General features: G+C 36.8%; 1 protein-coding gene across 1 annotated transcript in view; it reads right to left on the bottom strand.

Moving 5' to 3' along the window:
- The window catches only part of CLIP4 (CAP-Gly domain containing linker protein family member 4), a 75,625-nt gene that overhangs the window by 43,245 nt on the left and 14,004 nt on the right, over positions 1–18,376 (bottom strand). The window contains 7 exon segments of the mRNA XM_030921291.1: positions 1,790–1,925; positions 3,188–3,424; positions 10,781–10,899; positions 12,635–12,695; positions 12,697–12,797; positions 14,203–14,296; positions 15,045–15,184. Coding sequence (XP_030777151.1) covers positions 1,790–1,925; positions 3,188–3,424; positions 10,781–10,899; positions 12,635–12,695; positions 12,697–12,797; positions 14,203–14,296; positions 15,045–15,184 — 888 coding nt within the window.

Genomic DNA, 18,376 nt, shown 5'->3' with positions numbered 1-18,376 from the left:
TGGAAAAATTAAAGGAAATGGAGCTATTCAAAATCACATTTTCAAACAATATGTAAAGATTTGGGGAAATTATATTAGGATATCAAATAAAAATGCAGAATTTTTTTTTCCTCATTTTCAAATCTTATACAATAAGCATTTTTATAAACAAACGAAAAAAGTTTTAACAGACCAAAAAAATGAGATTCCATCCTAAGTGTGTGATGAAAGGAAACTAGTAATTTTGATAAATGCGTGATAGCCAGCAGCTCTCATCTGCTGAGTGCTTACAGGGAATCAAGCAGTGTTCTAGGTGCTTTATACTTTTACCAACACATTTAATTCTTGTACTAGTCCTTATGATAGTGTCATCCCTATTTCATAGAAGACAAACTGAGGCACAAGAAGAGAAAGAGAGTCACATAGCTGGTAAGTAAAGAAATCGATCCACACACAAGCAGTCGGACTCCAAAGTCCATACCCTTCATCATCATCATACCACACCACCTCACCATCAGGCCACAAGATGAATACTACACAATCGTGGAAATGATGTTCTAGAAGAGTATTTCATTTCAAGGAAAAATATTCACAACATAGTAAGTAACTACAAAATCAAACTGAAATCAATAGGCAGGATAGGTGTGTGTGTGAGAGAGGAAGAATAAATTTACCTAAATATGTCAGAAAGAATTTACTTAAACATTTGTCAGAATTTACTGAAACATTTGTTGGAAAGAGAAAGAAACCTTGCAGAGTTTCAAAGAAACCTCAGGAGTGTGGTCGTAAAGTTGGCCTTGCTTGATTTTTCCAGTTTTCCAGGTTCTTCATGACCTCCAGAGCTCTGTACTTCCTTGATAACCAAGTCCCTCCCCTTGGCCACACCACCACCAGGAGCAGGATTTAAGGGAGGTCTGCAGAGCTGGGCGTGCCCCTGGTCAGAGCCCTTCTCCCAATCACTGTACTGCTGGCAGCAAGAATCAAGGGCAGTCCAACAGCTCACAGCCTACTAATGAAAACACCCCTCTCATCACTGTCTCTCCACTAAAAGCCACCCAAGAGACCAGTCCCAAGAAAGACACTTTCCCAAAAACATCATTGAGGCAATCCCATCAGACGTGCTCTTCACCAGTCACTACCAGACACCCTCCTAAACCTTTCCATCATGGCCTCTGAAACTCATGGTTGGCCAGGCACGGTGGCTCATGCCTGTAATCCCAGCACTTTGGTAGGCCAAGGTGGGCAGATCACTTGAGGTCAGGAGGTCGAGACCAGCCTGGCCAACGTGGTGAAACCCTGTGTCTACCGAAAATACAACAATTAGCCAGGCGTGGTGGCAAGTGCCTGTAATCCCAGCTACTCAGGAGGCTGAGGCAGGAGAATCGCTTGAACCTGGGAGGCAGAGGTTGCAGTGAGCCGAGATTGTGCCACTGTACTCCAGCCTGGACGACAGAGCGAGACTCTGTCTCAAAAAATAAATAAATAAAATAAAATAGTGGAAAGCTGCACCTGATCTAAAGCAAGACTAACTCTTATACTGAATTCCATTTCCCTTTCAAGTTTTTCAGGCCTTTCCTCCTATAAGTGTCCCCTTTCTCTCCTGCAACTACCATTTCTCACTCTCATGTCACCTCCCATCAGTGTAAATAAATATAACTATCTCCTACCTTTAAAAAGTCCTCCCTACATCCACATGCCCCTCATTTATCACATAAGTAATGAGGAGAAAAGTTTTATTTAACAACTATAAAAGAGTAAAACTCGATTATTTTTAATTAATTCTTACTGAGTTAAATAATATCAACCTTACCATACTTGGGGGCACATTTAAAGTACTGGACTTTGCCAACACTTCCATTATTTTTTCCTTCTGGCTCATCCAGTTCAATGCCGGCCCACTGCCCACTTGCAAATTCAGTTGTTCCACAAAATCTTAATGTACCAACCTAAAGAAAATATAAATCAGAATAACTTTTGGGAATTATTAGTAATTCCAACGGTCCTACTCTTGCAACTTTACTTCACCATGGAAGTGTTTAAAAATTCACTCTCTCAACATTACCTTTTTATCCTTGGTAATGTTCCTTGCTCTCACTTCAGAGCAAGGAACATTACCAAGGATAAAAAGGAACATTAAATAATAATAAGGGAGTCAATTTCCAAGAAGACATAAGAATCCTAATTAGCTGGATAGTAGCACACGCCTGTAGTTCCAGCTACTCCAGGGGCTGAGGCAGGAGGGTCGCTTGAGCCCAGGAGTTCAGGGCTACAGTGACCTATGACTGTGCCACTGCACTCCAGCCTGGGCAGCAAAGTAAGACACTTCTCAAAAAAAAAAAAAAAAATTGGGATGCAACTACGTTGGGAAATTCAATATCCAAGCAGGAATTCCCTATTCCATTCTCCATACCAAGCTCCCTATTAACCTCAATATTAAGAAAAAACTGAGGGTGGGGGGCTGGGGAGGAATAGCATTAGGAGAAATACCTAATACAGATGACAAGCTGATGGGTGCAGCAAACCACCATGGCACATGTATGCCTACGTAACAAACCTGCATGTTCCGCACATGTATTCCAGAACTTAAAGTATAATAAAATAATTAATTAAAAAAAGAAAAAACAAGAAAACCTCCCATATGAGATATTTTTTAAAAGCAATTGGTAATAAATGAATGCAACATGGAAACAAAAGCTTGGGAGGAAAAAAAGTGTCTGGATGATGGGAGTAGGATTTATTTTTCCACACAAATCCTTATCACCAGGCTACACAGTATCTCAGACTGCCCTATTTGTGGGAACCCAAAGACAAACACCCACGAACAGCAAGGGTCTCCTGTGCTCTGTTTCTATGGAGTAGCAGCAGTCAGAGAAGCACCACTGGGGGAAGAGGGGACTGCAAAGAAAATCCTCCACCCTAGATCATCCCTCAGCTCATGCCTCTAAATTCACTCAAGAAATTCTACTCCACTCCACTCTTTATTCAAATAAAGATGTCTTCATTATTAAGTTCAAGTAGTTCATATTCTTAAAGCATAACTTAACAGTAAATTCGTATCCAAGTTTTACATTTTCCATTAAGCATCTTTCTACCTACATGTTGAACCTTTTTTAAAAAACTCAAAACTCTGACCTTACTGTCTGTGCCCCTAAACATAGGTCATGGACATAACAACCTTGGCTTAGGAGATTGTAGCTACTTACTGTACCTTCTGTCCTGCAATAACGACACGATCCCCCAACTTCAGGCCAAGTGACGTAAGCATTGCCTTGCCAGTGACATGATCATAATTTGGCAGCATGGCCTTTGAGATGTTACATGACAGAGGCACCGCATCTAGGAGCATCTGCTTGATTTCCTTAGCAGTGGCTGCAGCATCAGCCATCTCTAACGGCATATCTACTGGGTCTGGAACAACATCAGCAGGGATCTGTCCTTTGTCATTCTACAAATAAAGATAAGAGAAAAATGTTAACTCTTATTTATTTAGACCACTAGAAAGTCATATAAAATTTCTGTTAGAGGAATTTTATGTTAAATTCATTCGTCATTTGTTTATTCAAAAACATTTCCTGAACACCTACAATATGCAGGCACCATTCTAGGTGGTAAAGATCCTACAGTGAAAAAAACACAAGACCTGCCCTCAAGGAACATTACATTCTGGTGGGAGAGACAGACCACACAACATTAAACAAGTAAATTATATGTGGCATAATAAACAGTAATAAGTGGCCTGGAGGGGGAAAAAAAAAAAGGCAGGTAAGGGAAATAGGAAATGTGGAGACAGAGATGGTTGTAGGGGAAACTCTTTAGATTAAGTGGTCAGGGAGACCTCACTGATGAGATGCATCTCCACAGAGATCCAAAGCAGACCAGGGAGGAGCCGTGCAGGTTCTCTGGCAGGGAAAAGCACTGCATCCATGGTGGGGAGCAGTGCTCAGGTCCTAAGTGGAGAGCATCCTGCCCTCACAGGCATTTGAGAAAGCAACCTTGGAGACAAAAGTCACAAGACTGACTGGCTTCCCGGACCCAAATCCACCATTCCAGAGCTGCCCTCTTGGCTCTGTGACCTCAGCCCCCTGCCCATTCATGGGGTAACTCAGATTTCAAAACTTGAAACTATGGTTTTGATACTCCTAAAACCTGGGCTATAATCAAGAAAAAAGCTCTGTTTTCACTACGACAGAAAGACTGGTATCCTGGGATTTATCCTGTGACCAGATAAAATGGCCAGAGACAACCCCACAGTCATTTGCATGGTATATGTATCATCAAAGCCCTATCATATGAATTATCTGTCATCTTACATTCCCTAACCAAAAACCTTAGACTCATGAGAAACAATCTAGATTGTAATTTTCTCTTAATATAAAGAATAAAGATACTTTTGTTAACTGAGAAACTTTTTTCCTTTCTTCACTAATGAAAATCTTCTTCAAAAGAACCATGTGGAAAAATGAATGAGGCTTTTAGAACACACTTAGTTTGCAATTGCTTCACATTTTTTTGTTGTAAAATTCAAGTCAGGTTGGTCCTTAGTAAAAACATGGCAAGAAGGTATGTTATTAGATTTCTGGGATGGTAATGGACTCTTTCAATCCCAGATTTCAAGAAAACATACAAAATACAATAAAGATTTATGTTACACTAACGTATACTCTCTAAAATACAGAGAGAGAAAAATAGGGAAACATAAAAATTTTAAAAATACAGCCAGGCTGATAAGTTGTAAGCTATGCTTACAGTGAATCTTTTACTTCGGACTTTTGTTATATCCCCACTTTTTGGAGCCTGTCACACACTTCTGTTGTCAATTACCATACAATTCAACAATCAAAACTCCTGTAAAAAAAAAAAAAACCTAAATAATAGTAAGAATAATACAGTAACAATGATGATATCTTCCTAACACAAGAAGGCTTATTCATGATCAATTGTGGAATTCCACTTTCTTCTAAAGTGGTGGCATACCACCAGACTGGCCCTATAAAAGATGATTAAGGGAGTTCTACACATGGAAACAAAAGAACAAAACTTGCTACCACAAAAGCATACATAAGCACATAGACTATGTTCTCCATAAAGCAACTATACAGTTGAGACTAGGAAGCAACTAGCTAACATCACGACAACAGGAACAAAACTTCACAGATCAATATTAACTCTGAGGAAGGTTAATAAAAGATGACTAACAGAGTTCTAAACACGGAAACAAAAAATAATACTTGCTGTCACAAAAGCATACATAAGCACATAGTCTATAGACTCCATAAAAGCAACTACACAATCAAGACTACAAAGCCACTAGCTAACAACACAACAATAGGAGCCCAACTTCACATATCAATATTAACCCTGAACATAAACAGCCTAAACACAGCACTCAAAAGACATACAGTGGCAAATTGGGTATAAAAAAAAAAAAAAAGACCCGTCCTTCTGCTGTCTTCGAGATACCTATTGCACATGTTAATGACACCCACAGGCTCAAAGGAAAAGGCTGGAGAAAGATCTACCATGCGAACGGAAAACAAAAAGGAGGAGAGGATCACTATTCTTACATCAGTTAAACATACTTTAAGCCAACAACAGTCAAGAGGGACAAAGTAGGGCATTACATAATGATAAAGGGTGCAATTCAACAAGAAGACTTAACTATCCTAAATATACATACACCCAACATTGGAGCACCCAAATTTATAAAACAATTATGACTAGACTTACAAAAAGATGAACATAGTCACACAATAACAGTGGGTGACTTCAACACTTCACTGAAGGCATTAGACAGATCATCAAGGCAGAAATTTTGGACTTCAATACAGCACGTGACCAATTAGACTTAATGGGCATCTAAAGAATACTCCACCCAACAATCACAGAATATAAATGCTATTCTCACTGGCACATGGAACATACTCAAAGATTGACCACGGTCATAAAGCAAGTCTCAACAAATTCAAAAAATCAAAATCACACCAAGAATCTCTTGGACCACAGTGGAATAAAAACAGAAATCAATACCAAGAAGAGCTCTCAAAACCACGAAAATACATGCAAACTAGAAAACTTGCTCCAGAATGGCTTTTGGAATGAATAATAATATGAATATTATTACAATGAATAATAAATAATAATATAATAAATCATATATTAAAATATGAATTATTTAATATTGTTATATTAATAATAAAATTATATTATTAAATAATAAATAATAAAAACAATGAAATTAAGGCAGAATTCAAAAAATTCTTTGAAACAAATGAAAACAGAGACACAGTATACCAAAACCTCTGGGATATAGCAAAACCAATGTTAAGAGGAAAGTACAAAATGCCTGAATCAAGAAGACAGGGAGATCTCAAATTAACAACCTAACATTGCACCTAAGGGAACTAGAAAAATAAGAACAAACTAAACCCAAAGCTAGTCAAAGAAATAACTAAAATTGGAGTACAATTAAATGAAACTGAAACCAAAAAAGGCATTCAAAGGATCAGCAAAATGAAAAGGCGGTTCTTTGAAACAATAAGACTGATAGACTGCTAGCTAGGTTAACAAAGAAAAAGAAAGAGAAGATCCAAATAAGCACAACTGGCAATTATAAATATGACATTACAACAATCCCACAGAAATGCAAAAGATCCTCAGCAACTACTGTGCATACCTCTATTCATACAAACTAGAAAATCTAAAGGAAATCTAGAAAATCTAGGAATCTAAATTCCTACAAACACACAACCTTCCAAGAACCAGGAAGAAAGTGAAACCCTGAACATACCAATAATGAGTTACAAAATCGAATCAGTAATAAAAAACCTACCATCCAGAAAAAGCCCAAATGGATTCACAGCCAAATTCTATCAAACATATGAGGAGGAGCTGGTAACAATCCTACCAAAACAATATGAAAAAACCAAGGAGGAGGGATTTCTCCCTAATTCATTCTATGAAAGCAGTAACATCTTGATACCAAAATCTGGCAAAGCCACAACAAAAAAGAAAACTACAGACCAACATCCCTGGTAAACACAGACACAGAAATCCTCAAGTTACTAGCAAACCAAATTCAGCAGCATACCAAAAAGAGAATTCACCATGATCAATTCACGCAAGGAGGTTCAACATATGCAAGTCAATAAATGTGATTCACCACATAACAAAATTAAACACTGTATGATCATCTCAACGGACACAGAAAAAGCAATCAATAAATTCCAACACCACTTCATGACAAAAAACCTTCAACAAATTAGGCATCGAAGGAACATACCTCGAAATAATAAGAGCCATCTATGACAAACCCACAGCCAACATCATACTGAATGGGCAAGTTGGAAACATTCCTTCTGAGAACAAGACAAGAAGGTCCACTCTCACTATGCCTATTCAACACAGTACTGGAAGTCCTAACCAGAATAATCAGGCAAGAGAAAGAAATAAAAGGGATTCAAATAGGAAAAGAGGAAGTCAAACTATCTCACTTCACCAACAATATGGTTCTATATGTAGAAAATTCTAAAGGTTCTGCCAAAAAAAACTAGATAAACAACTAGACCTGATAAACAACTTCAGTGAAGTGTCAGGACACAAAATCAATATATAAAAATCAGTAGCATTTCTATACACCAATAACAGGCTGAGAACAAAATCAAGAACACAATTCCATTTACAACAGCCACAAAATAATAATAAAAATACCAAGGAATACATCTAACCAAGGGGATGGAAGATCTCCACAATAACTATAAAACGTTGCTGAGAGAAATCACAGACAACACAAACAAATGGAAAAACACTACATGCTCACGGACTGGAAGAATCAGTATCACTAAAACGTCCACATTGCCCAGAGCAACTGACAGATTCAACACTCTTCCTATCAAATTTCCAACATTGTTTTTCACAGGATTAGAAAAAACTGTTCTAAAATTCATACGGAGCCAAAAAAGGAGCCCAAATAGCCAAAGCAATCCTTAGCAGAAAGAACAAAAGCCAGAGGTATCACATTACCTGACTTAAAATTATACTACAAGACTACAGTAATCAAAACAGCATGATATTGCTACAAAAAATAGACATATAGACCAATGAAATAGACTAGAGACCCCTTAAATAAAGCCATACACTTACAACCAACCAACTGATCTTTGACAAAGGTAACAAATATAAACACAAGGGAAAGGACACTCTACTCATAAATGGTGCTGGGAAAACTAGCTAACCACATGCATGAAACTGGGCCCCCACTACTCACGATATGCAAAAATTACCTCAAGATGGATTTTAAAAACTTAAATATAAGAAATCAAACTACAAAAATCCTAGACAAAAATCTAAGAAATACTCTTCTAGGCATTGGCTTAGGCAAAGAATTTGCGACTAAGTCCTCAAAAGCAAAGGCAACAAAAACAAAAATTGCCAAACAGGACCTCATTAAACTAGAGCTTCTGCACAGCAAAAGTAACTGTCAACAGAGTAAACAGACAACCTACAGAATAGGTAAAAATACAAACTATGCATCCAACAAAACATTAATATCCAGAATCTATAAGGAATGTAAACAAATCAAAAAGAAAAAAAAGCCCCATTAAAAAGTGGCAAAGAACATGAACAGACACTTCTCAAAAGAAGACATACAAGCAACCAACAAATATAAAAAATGCTCAACATCACTAATCATCAGAGAAATGCTAATCAACACCACAATGAGAGACTATCTCGCACCAGTCAGAATGGCCATTATTAAAAAGTTACAAAACAACATGTTGGTGAGGTTGTGGAGAAAAGGAACATTTATACACTGTTAGTGGAAGTGTAAATTGGTTCAGCCCCTGTGGAAAGCAATGTGGAGATTTCTCAAAAACCTAAAAACAGAATTACCATTTGACCTAGACCCCACTACTGGGTACACACCCAAAGGAAAATAAATTATTTTACCAAAAAGACACTGCACTCATAAGTTTTTCACAGCACGATTCATAATAGCAAAGACATGGAATCAACCTTGGTGCTCATCCATAGTGAACTGGATAAAGAAAATGTACAAATACAGCATACTACATAGTCATTTAAAAAATGAAACCGTGCCCTTTGCAACAACAAGGATGCAACTGGAGGCCATTATCCTAAGAAAACTAACGCAGACACAGAAAACCAAATAACGTGTGTTCTCACTTATTAGTGGGAGCTGAACGCTGGATATACACAGACATAAAGATGGGAACAACAGACACTGGGACCCCTAAAGACGGGAGAGAGTGTGGGAGGGAAGGAGGTGAGGAAGGGCTAGGGCAAGGGTTGAAAAACTACGTATTGGGTACTACGTTCACTGTTTGGGTGACGGTATCAGCAGAAGCCCAAACCTCAGCACCAGGCAATATGACCTATTTCACAAACCTGTACATATACTCCCTGAAACAAATATTTAAAATTAAAATTAAAAATTAAGATGGTGGCTATCACACTATGGTCTGAGGGCTACTGCTGACCCACATGTTTACCACTGTTTTTTAAGTAGTTATTTTCAAAATATGGCAACCTATTCATCTGTTTCTGGCCTAAATTGGTAATTTAGCTCAATAGCATATCTCATGGCATTCTAACAAATTCAGAACGTCGTCCCCACTAATGGGGCTTTGTCAACAGCTGTACCAACAAAAGCAAATTCCAGCTGGACTGAATGATCACCTCTAGGTTTCTTGCATGCTACTCTCTCTGCCTAAAATGCCTTCCTCACCTCCCTCCAGTACCTGGTTAATTCTTGCCTATGTAAGCACTTGATTTAGATGTCACCCCCTGTTGAAGCCTTGGGAAGATGACCCACGGCCCTCTGCCACCCCCGCCCCATCGTGTTGCACTGAATTCACACATTACAGTAAAACTGATTGCTTCCTTGTCCCACCTCCCCTCTGCAATACATTCTTTTTGAGGGCAAGGGCTTTATCTGCGTTACTGTAGTATTCTCCCAGTGCCCAATAACCAAAATAGTCAGAAGGGAGGGAGGAAGGAAGGGAAGAAATTAAAAGTTGGGGGGTAATCAAGGCAGTTAAACAGAAAGAAAACTGGCAAAGAAGTAGGGAAAATGGGAAAAATAGGAAAGGGAAGGGAAGACAGGTGTTTTCAAATACTGCACTCTATCTGCCATTCACACCCACCCCTTCAAGGGAAAGTATAACACGATTAAGAACACCTGCCAGATCGAGTTATTGTTATCAATATAAAGAAAGTAAAAACTGAGAGCCACTTTCTGGAGAAAAAAAAAAAAAGGATCTGAAGACTATGAAATTCAATCCTGTGTAACTCTGTAAATTAGTGACATTTTACTATTAAAAAAATACACTTTTCCTTTAAACGTTTCCTTTTCAAATGCTTACTTCATCCTTAAATGGGTATTTATTTTAACTTTCTGAAATGAATTTTATTTCCAAAAAAATTAGGATATGACTTAACAGAAAAACATAACTTTAATATATGTATTTGTACTTAACAGCTAACTTTTCATAAATACATCAAACCCCTAAATGAAAGATATTTAAACATTATGACACTTAAAGGAAGACTTTACTTTCCTGAATGGGACTTATCAATATAAAAGGAAATTTGTCATTATGCCTTAAATTTATTTACAAGAAAGATCATCATCGCTCTTTACATGTGGAACAAAGATATAAATTACTTGCTCATGTAAGAGTTCTTCTATTAATAACAACATTCAGAGCCAACACTTTACCAGAAAGTAGAATAAGACTTCTTAATTCTTTTAATATTTTGCACTTTTAATTTAACCTCTTACCCTAAATGCAGGATTTGCTCCCTGCTCCAAGAGGCACTTCACGGCACCTGCACACAAGTTGTATGCTGCAATATGCAAAGCTGTTCCAAAATTAAAATCACTGCAAGTGGCATCCACATCTGCAATTAAACATCACAAGTATATTAACTAAAATTTTAAACTTAGCTATTATAATTTAAAAGAAGACAGGGTTTTGGGAGTAGGGACTTTTATCATTTATAAGACTTAAATCAACCCACTAGAAGCATGATTTCACAATAGAACAAAATGTTTATATTATAATCTGGTTAAACAGTTGATTATTTTCTTAGTACAACAAAATTCATTATAAGATGGAGTGATATTATCCTGGGTTTTCAAACTAAAACACATTTTAAAACAATTAATGGCAATAATTCGTATTTGTAAAAGTAACAGCTTATCACAATCTCCCATTAAGTCTGTGGCATATTTGCCATGACAACTACAGTGAGGTAGAGTAGTAGAGTTTAGGTCAGGGGTCAGCAACCTATGACCCAAAGGCCAAATCCAGCCCACCTGGTTTTATAAAGTTTTATTAGAACACACAGGCACACTCACTCATTTACATATCCTCTGTGGCTACTTCCATGCTACAACTATGGAGCTGAGTAGTTTCATCAGAGACTATGTGGTCCAAAAAGTCTAAAATATTTACTAGCTGGCCCTTTACAGAAACAAAACGGCCAATACCTGGTAGGTAAAACAAAGCAGAATTTTCAAAGCAACTAAAGTCTAATTAAGCATAGAAATGCTTACCTATAAATTGATTCATAATACTCTACTGAACAAATGAATTTGAATTTCACAATGAGAAAAGTAATCTTGCAACTCTAAGGACATTTTAATAACTTTTAACATAGCATCATATGTTATATTTAAATACAGGAAATCCTCCAGATTTGGGAATCCCATCTTGAATATTTTCCATAACAAGGGTTTAAATGTACCTCTGGTTCTGCAAATCCTACCCTCAACTAAATGACACCACACCCACATATCCTTCCTACAACTGCGAACAACCCAAATATACTCAAGACACACTCTCTTGAATTATTAAAAACACAGAAGTGTCGACAGAGGCCTTCTTCCTAACATCATTCACAAAGTGAAAAGGTAGAATTTTAAAGAAAAAAATGGACAATTTATGCAGATTGGAGATTAGAAATGAACATTCTGAGAAATTTATTGAATCTCTAAAGCATGTTCCTACAATGGGGAAAATATTGTACACTTCCTTTAATTTAATGTTAATACTATTTGCTTGCTCTCATATTTTTCTAAAAAATAAAAGAAAATTGGCCCTGAAGAGAACCAGAGAGAAAAATCAAAATACCAGGACTGTGACTTAGACATTCAGATCTTCAGTTTCAGGATATCACCATCAAAACAGGGGGGAAAAAACAGAAATATTATCCCTTAGGTTGAATTATATAATTTCAGAACCAAATGCCATCTAAAATAAATAGTATTTATTATTCCAATGCCAATCTCTGAAGACCTTATTGTTCTATTTCTGGCTACCCAAGCAAGGCAAAAGAATCATAAAGCATGTAGAATCAATTATATAAAACATCCGTGTTATACTGGAGAACTTACAGAGATATGAAAACCCAGAGAACACTCTTTCATTTTGTATCTCTGTGCTAATCCTTTTGTAGAAAAGATAGTAATACTCAATAAAGAAATTTTAAACTATCTCAGAAATAAAATGGAGTAGAAAGGCATAGGAAACAAGATGGATTCGAAGTTAAAAAAAGTCCTTGAATTACAATTTTTATGCCACCACTGAAGTGTTCAGTTAATAATGTCTAAAGGTGATCTTATAATACTTGCCTTTTGGTTTCGATGTTTTCAAAATCACTCTTATAAGTTCTGGGACATCAAAATAAGCAGCAGTAATGCAAAGCATTCATGTTTGTCCAGCGACTCCGCAAACTAATGTCTGCTCCCAGGTCAATAAGTTGAGTTGCAAATTTTACAGCTGTTTCCACATCACCTAAAGAAGATTTTCCAAATTACTTTCCTTTAGTACAAATTTTAAGTTCCAATGGATGGCTATCAATTGCCTCATTTAAAAAGCCAAAGCAAACAGTGCACTGTATAAACACACCTCGAAAATTTCACTTGCAAGAATTTATCCTAAGAAAATAATTATACACAGGGATGTGATAAATGGGATACACTTGGCTGTAAAGATGCTCATCTCTGCACTGTTATTAATATAATTCTAAAAAATCCAAAAAGTACAATAAGAAATTGGTTAAACAGAGACACACATAGAATGCTATGAAGCCATCAACAACAACACAGCAGATCAGTGCTACTCCAAACGTGTTCTGTGGACCACTGGCAGTCCCAAATTGCAATCTGTGTGTACTTTTTATAGCTTTTCCCCGTTTAATATGTCTTCTCATTATGTTAACTAAAATGTAGTCTTATACCTTTTATTCTTTCTTCTTTTTTCAAGACAGGGTCTTGCTCTGTCACCCAGATTGGAGCATAGTGATGCAATCACAGCCCACACCAACCCTAAACTACTGGGCTTATATGACCCTCCTGCCTCAGCCTCGCAAGTAGCTGAAACTCTAGACAGGCACCACCATGGTTGGCTAATTGTTTAATTTTTTGTAGAGACAAGGTCTCACTATGTTGCCCAGGCTGGTCTCGAACTCCTGGCCTCAAGCAATCCTCCTGCCTTGGCCTCCCAAAGTGTTGGGATTATAGGTGTAAATCATCATGCATGGCCAGTTTCATGCCTCTTGAAAAATATTTGGGCTTATATTTTATGGTTTTATTTTATTTTGTATTATAAATTCATTGTTATTTTATTTCATGAAAGTAGCAGTCCATGATGGGTTGTGAGGGGAAAAAGGGAGTCCGTCACCACCAGAAGTTTCAGCATCACTGCATCAGACTATTGAAACAAGGAGAGACAATCACAGTATATCGTTAGGTAAGAGATGCAGGTTTATAAAATGACAAAGCACATGAGAGTAACAATTTTGGAAAGTACGCACATATGTTACACATGTAGGAACAGACCTTAGGTCTCCAGACTGGGGTCTTGAGATTAGGAATCAGTATGTAAAGACTGGCCTTGGACTGTCAAACCTTGTTATAAACCCTCAGAAAGATTTTAGGGTGTTAGCAGTTATTCTCATCTAATACACAATCAGGCATGAGGCCTGATCCAGAAAAGCTCGGAGGTATCAGGAGGGTATAAAGACCTCCTTGAGAAAAGGGAATATGGTTTTTGGAAGGACCTAACTGAATCCTCAACTCTTCAGGCAATATTATCATCAGCAGCTGGGTGCCTTCCCATGGACAATATATGGGCATAAATATAGATGAAGCACAAATGCAGATGATATAAGCAACTGATAGATTTACCACACACTTACCAATACCATGAGCTCCAGATTTGCAGGTATAATGTAAAAGAGTCATATCTGTCAGTCCATCTCTATCATTCACATTGCAACCTCTCTTAAGAATCTGAAGCAGTCAAGGAAAATATGGTTACAACCTAACTACTGAGGTACCTATTGCTTTCAAACCAATGGTGAAGAACCAAGTTAGTCTATCAAATCTGAATTACTTCTCAGTAAAATGTATAGACAGTATCAGCATCTCTAAAGGGTAAATTTTACATCTGCACTCAACAACAAGAATGAAAACTGAACTTGTCAGCAGGCGGAAGGAAATTCTTGAAGATTATTCCAAGGGTAATCTGGCACTCCAAATACGTTCCTCTCAAAAATGAGCAAAATTTTATTTCTATGGGTGTAATGATATTTGAAAAAAAGTATAAGCACTCTCTTCCTACAACATAGCAACACACTGGTCAAGGAACCCTCCCTCAAAAAATCTAATATTCTTAAAGACTACATTCAAGCCTGTATCTTTACCGAAACACCCAAAAGCGTAAACAGAACATGATGGTAATCAAATCCCTTCATTGAATGCATAAAAGTTTACAAAATTAATTTTTACAAAGAAGCAAATACAAAAAATGCCCCTCCCTGCACCCACCAAGGGTCTATAAATGTCAGGACAGAGCATGAAGAAATAATCAGAAGAATATATAGTATTAACTCACTGCCCCATGAAAATCCTGGAAATACAAATAAATATCAGAACATTTAAAGGGTTTCTCCTTATCATCTTCCTTTCAGATGGGGAAAAAAATCTATACCATTAACAATCCTAACAACATAAAACTTAAACTGTAAGAATTCCTTACCTCATTTCCAATAATGTCGATGTTTTGTTGGACCTGAGGAACCCATTGTCTTAAAATGGCAAATAATTCTGAAACTGAAGTTTTGGGATCAAAAAGAATTTCCTGGCATGATGCATCATTAGGATCAAAGAAAGAAAATTCTGAAATAAAAAAAAAGATGTGAATTAAATTTACTAAAAGTTTCAAATAAATATATTGAAAATAATAAACAATAAAACCAAGGTTCAAATGATACAAATATTTTAGATGCTAAAAAAAAGCAGAAGTATCTAAAGAAGGAAAATATTACGAACATTTGCTGAGCACTTACTAAACACTTTAAAAATCCTCACCAATACCTTACCTGGCAGGTATTATTCTCATTTTGCACATGAGGAAAGCAAAGCTCAGACTAAATAATACCAGCTCAACGTTGCACAGCTAGTAAGTGGCAAATCTGAGGTAGAAAACCAGGTCTATCTCCAAAGTCTATCTTCTTTCCTCTATTATTCTACTTGCTGAGGTAACTCGCCATTAAGCTCAGATTGTAACGGCATGCATAAGTAGTGGGACTCATGGGGTTTTTTTGTTTTTGCTTTCTTCTTTGCATTTATATATTTTCCAAAATTATACTACGTACACATGGTTCTTACTTTTAGAGTCAAGATAACTAAAAGATGAAAGGAAAGGTAACAAACTAAAGACACGTATAGAAGCAGAGCAGCAGTCCATCAGAAGAGAATCAGAAAGACTAAAACTGAAACAACATTCATAATCTTAGATAACAAAATGGTCCTGTTAGGCAAAAATCAAAATAGAAGCCAAGACAAACCTTGGCCTCTGAGCCAATGTCCCACATCCAGCTCAGGAAAACCTATAAGGATCTATTCTCCAAAACACCTACTTAAACTGTACATGAAGCTTGGTCAGCAAGACTCAGCACGTTGTAGCAAATCAATAACGACCAAACTAACCCACTCATTCTAACCAGTGAGAATTAAGCTATATGAATTTCCTCTTCTAGGCTTTATAAACCTTACTATGACCTTCGTGAGACAAGCTTCTTACCTTGGTTTGGAAAGTCTCCCAGTTTGCAGTTTTTTTACTCACTTAATATTTATATTAAGAAAAGCACCCTGGATTTTCTTGACAGCTTTTGGTGTCCGAAGCAGGATCAGAAGACGACCCCTGCAAAGCCCCAAAGCCAGTGAGTAACTAGGTGCTGGTAGCCAGGGCCGTGGCACTGGCTGCTCTCTCACCCGGCCATGGAGTTCTACAGTAAGTCTCTTTTGAATCTGAGCTCTCCTCCTTCTGTGTAGAACTCTCCAGTTATGCTGAGCAACCTTTGCTGAAACTTCTCAGGAAGTCACCCTATTCTGTTCAAAAGGGGGAAGGGTGAAACGCATAATTCCCTGTGTTCCAGAGCAGCTGCTGAAAAAAGAATCCTTAATACTTAAGACTTTTCGGAGAATCTAATGCAAACATGGGGTCCAGAAACAACTGTGGATCAGAACCTTGTGCCTTTTTGGAAAAATGGGTGAACTTTACAAAGAATAATTTGCAATTTCAGTGACCACTTTGGAGAACGTTTAATTTAGTTAAGATAGTCTGCCTTTGGGAGTGCCCTTGAAGAAAGAGTATCCTGAGCCTTTCAGAGACAATGGAATGCATTCTTTGATTTGTATGCAGAAGCTTCTGGACACAAAATGACTCAAAAATAGCTTCTCTAAAAGCATCCCTACAGCATTCAAATAAAAAAAACTTCACTAAAAAGCTGTAGCCATCTGAGCAGGTAACCTTGACTTGTTCCATCTCTCAGAGGTACAATTTGGATCTAGCTTCTTTCATCAACTAATAAGCTTTGTATTATTTTAACTGACACATGGCTAAAATTTGGAAATGACAGCTATAAGATCTGTGTCTGTCTGTATACACAAACATACACACACAGAGATCTTAGAGCTATGTATGTTCAATAGATATAAGTAAAAACAAGTGTTTATATAAATTAAGTATTCCTGAAAACTCTCAGAAAAATAGGAACTAATCCAAATGCTTTTTAAGTTCATGTGACTTGGGTGATTTTCAATAAACAAAAACATTGTTGGTTTAGTTTGAAAAACCAATATGCCTTCAAGGTTGTCAGCATTAGACATAAGGCAGATGTACAACTTTGATTCTATGTAGGTTTACTAGTCGAGTAAGATCATGTTCAAGACTAGAGAATTACAAACAAGCTTCTGCTATCTCTATGTTACAAAATTTCTCAGCAAGAAAAACAAGATGATGCTTAGCTATTTAACGTCTCATGAAATTTTCGTAAGTAATCCAAGCATAATCGTTCAAAACAAGTGAATTAAATCAATGTAAGTCCACATAAGATAAATACTGAAACATTAATTGCTGAACATAATTTTACCTACTTTTGGACAGAGAAACTAAAGATACCTGGGTGTGTTAGTAAACATGTCCTGTGCTACATAGAAAAATTTAAGGAAACATGTGCTTCCAGAACATATCCAATTTCTAGGAATTTCATACAATTTCTAGAACACTTGGTATATTCATAGATTTCTAAACCTACAGAATGCCAGCATGACAGCCAAGATATGAGGTATGAAGATATGTTTTTTATAAAAGAAAATAAAGGAAAAAAACAAAATGGCTAGAAGAAGTTGAAAAGAGGGAGAAGGAGAATCTTGTATGATTAAGCTGGCTAAAATTGAATGAATCTATTATCATTCAAATCAAAATAAGGCATAACTAGCATTTGAGCTCCTGTTAAAATGACTAAACTTTCTTGGAGTATGGGCCTGCTCTTGATGGGAGACTGTGAAAGGTTTTTCTTTAACTTTTGAATGGTCTGCCTAGAAAACAAAGATTCTGTGTTTTGTCAAGATAATTGCTTCATGTTGTCTTTGATTATTTAAGTTTCTCTCTCAAAAAGTCAAGGGGTTTTGGTCTTTTCTTTTTTTTTTTTTAAACAACTACACGGCTTTCTGTATTTGCCTTTGAAATCTTTGTCACTTTGGTTAAATGGATAACTAAATACCTGTAATCTATTTAATCAAGTGTTTTGAATCTTTTGGGTTATTTTTTATAAAATTCCCAAAAATCAAATTCTGAATGAAGTCTTTTCTGACCTTAGACTAATTCTGGGATTTTTCAGAGGCCCCTAGAAAATCTTGTTCTATTTCCTTATTAAAACACACACACACACACACACACACACACACACACACACACAGACATTAAAGTAATTAAGCATCTTTGCATGGGAAGCCTTGTCAAATAAATGTGAAACTAGGCTTGATATATTACATTGCATGAGAAGCATTGTCAAAGGTGATGCT

The sequence above is a fragment of the Rhinopithecus roxellana genome, chromosome 17 (assembly GCF_007565055.1).
Source record: "Rhinopithecus roxellana isolate Shanxi Qingling chromosome 17, ASM756505v1, whole genome shotgun sequence".
Lineage (NCBI taxonomy): Eukaryota > Metazoa > Chordata > Mammalia > Primates > Cercopithecidae > Rhinopithecus > Rhinopithecus roxellana.
Note: the sequence above shows the minus strand (reverse complement) of the source record. Positions and strands in the feature narration are given on the sequence as shown.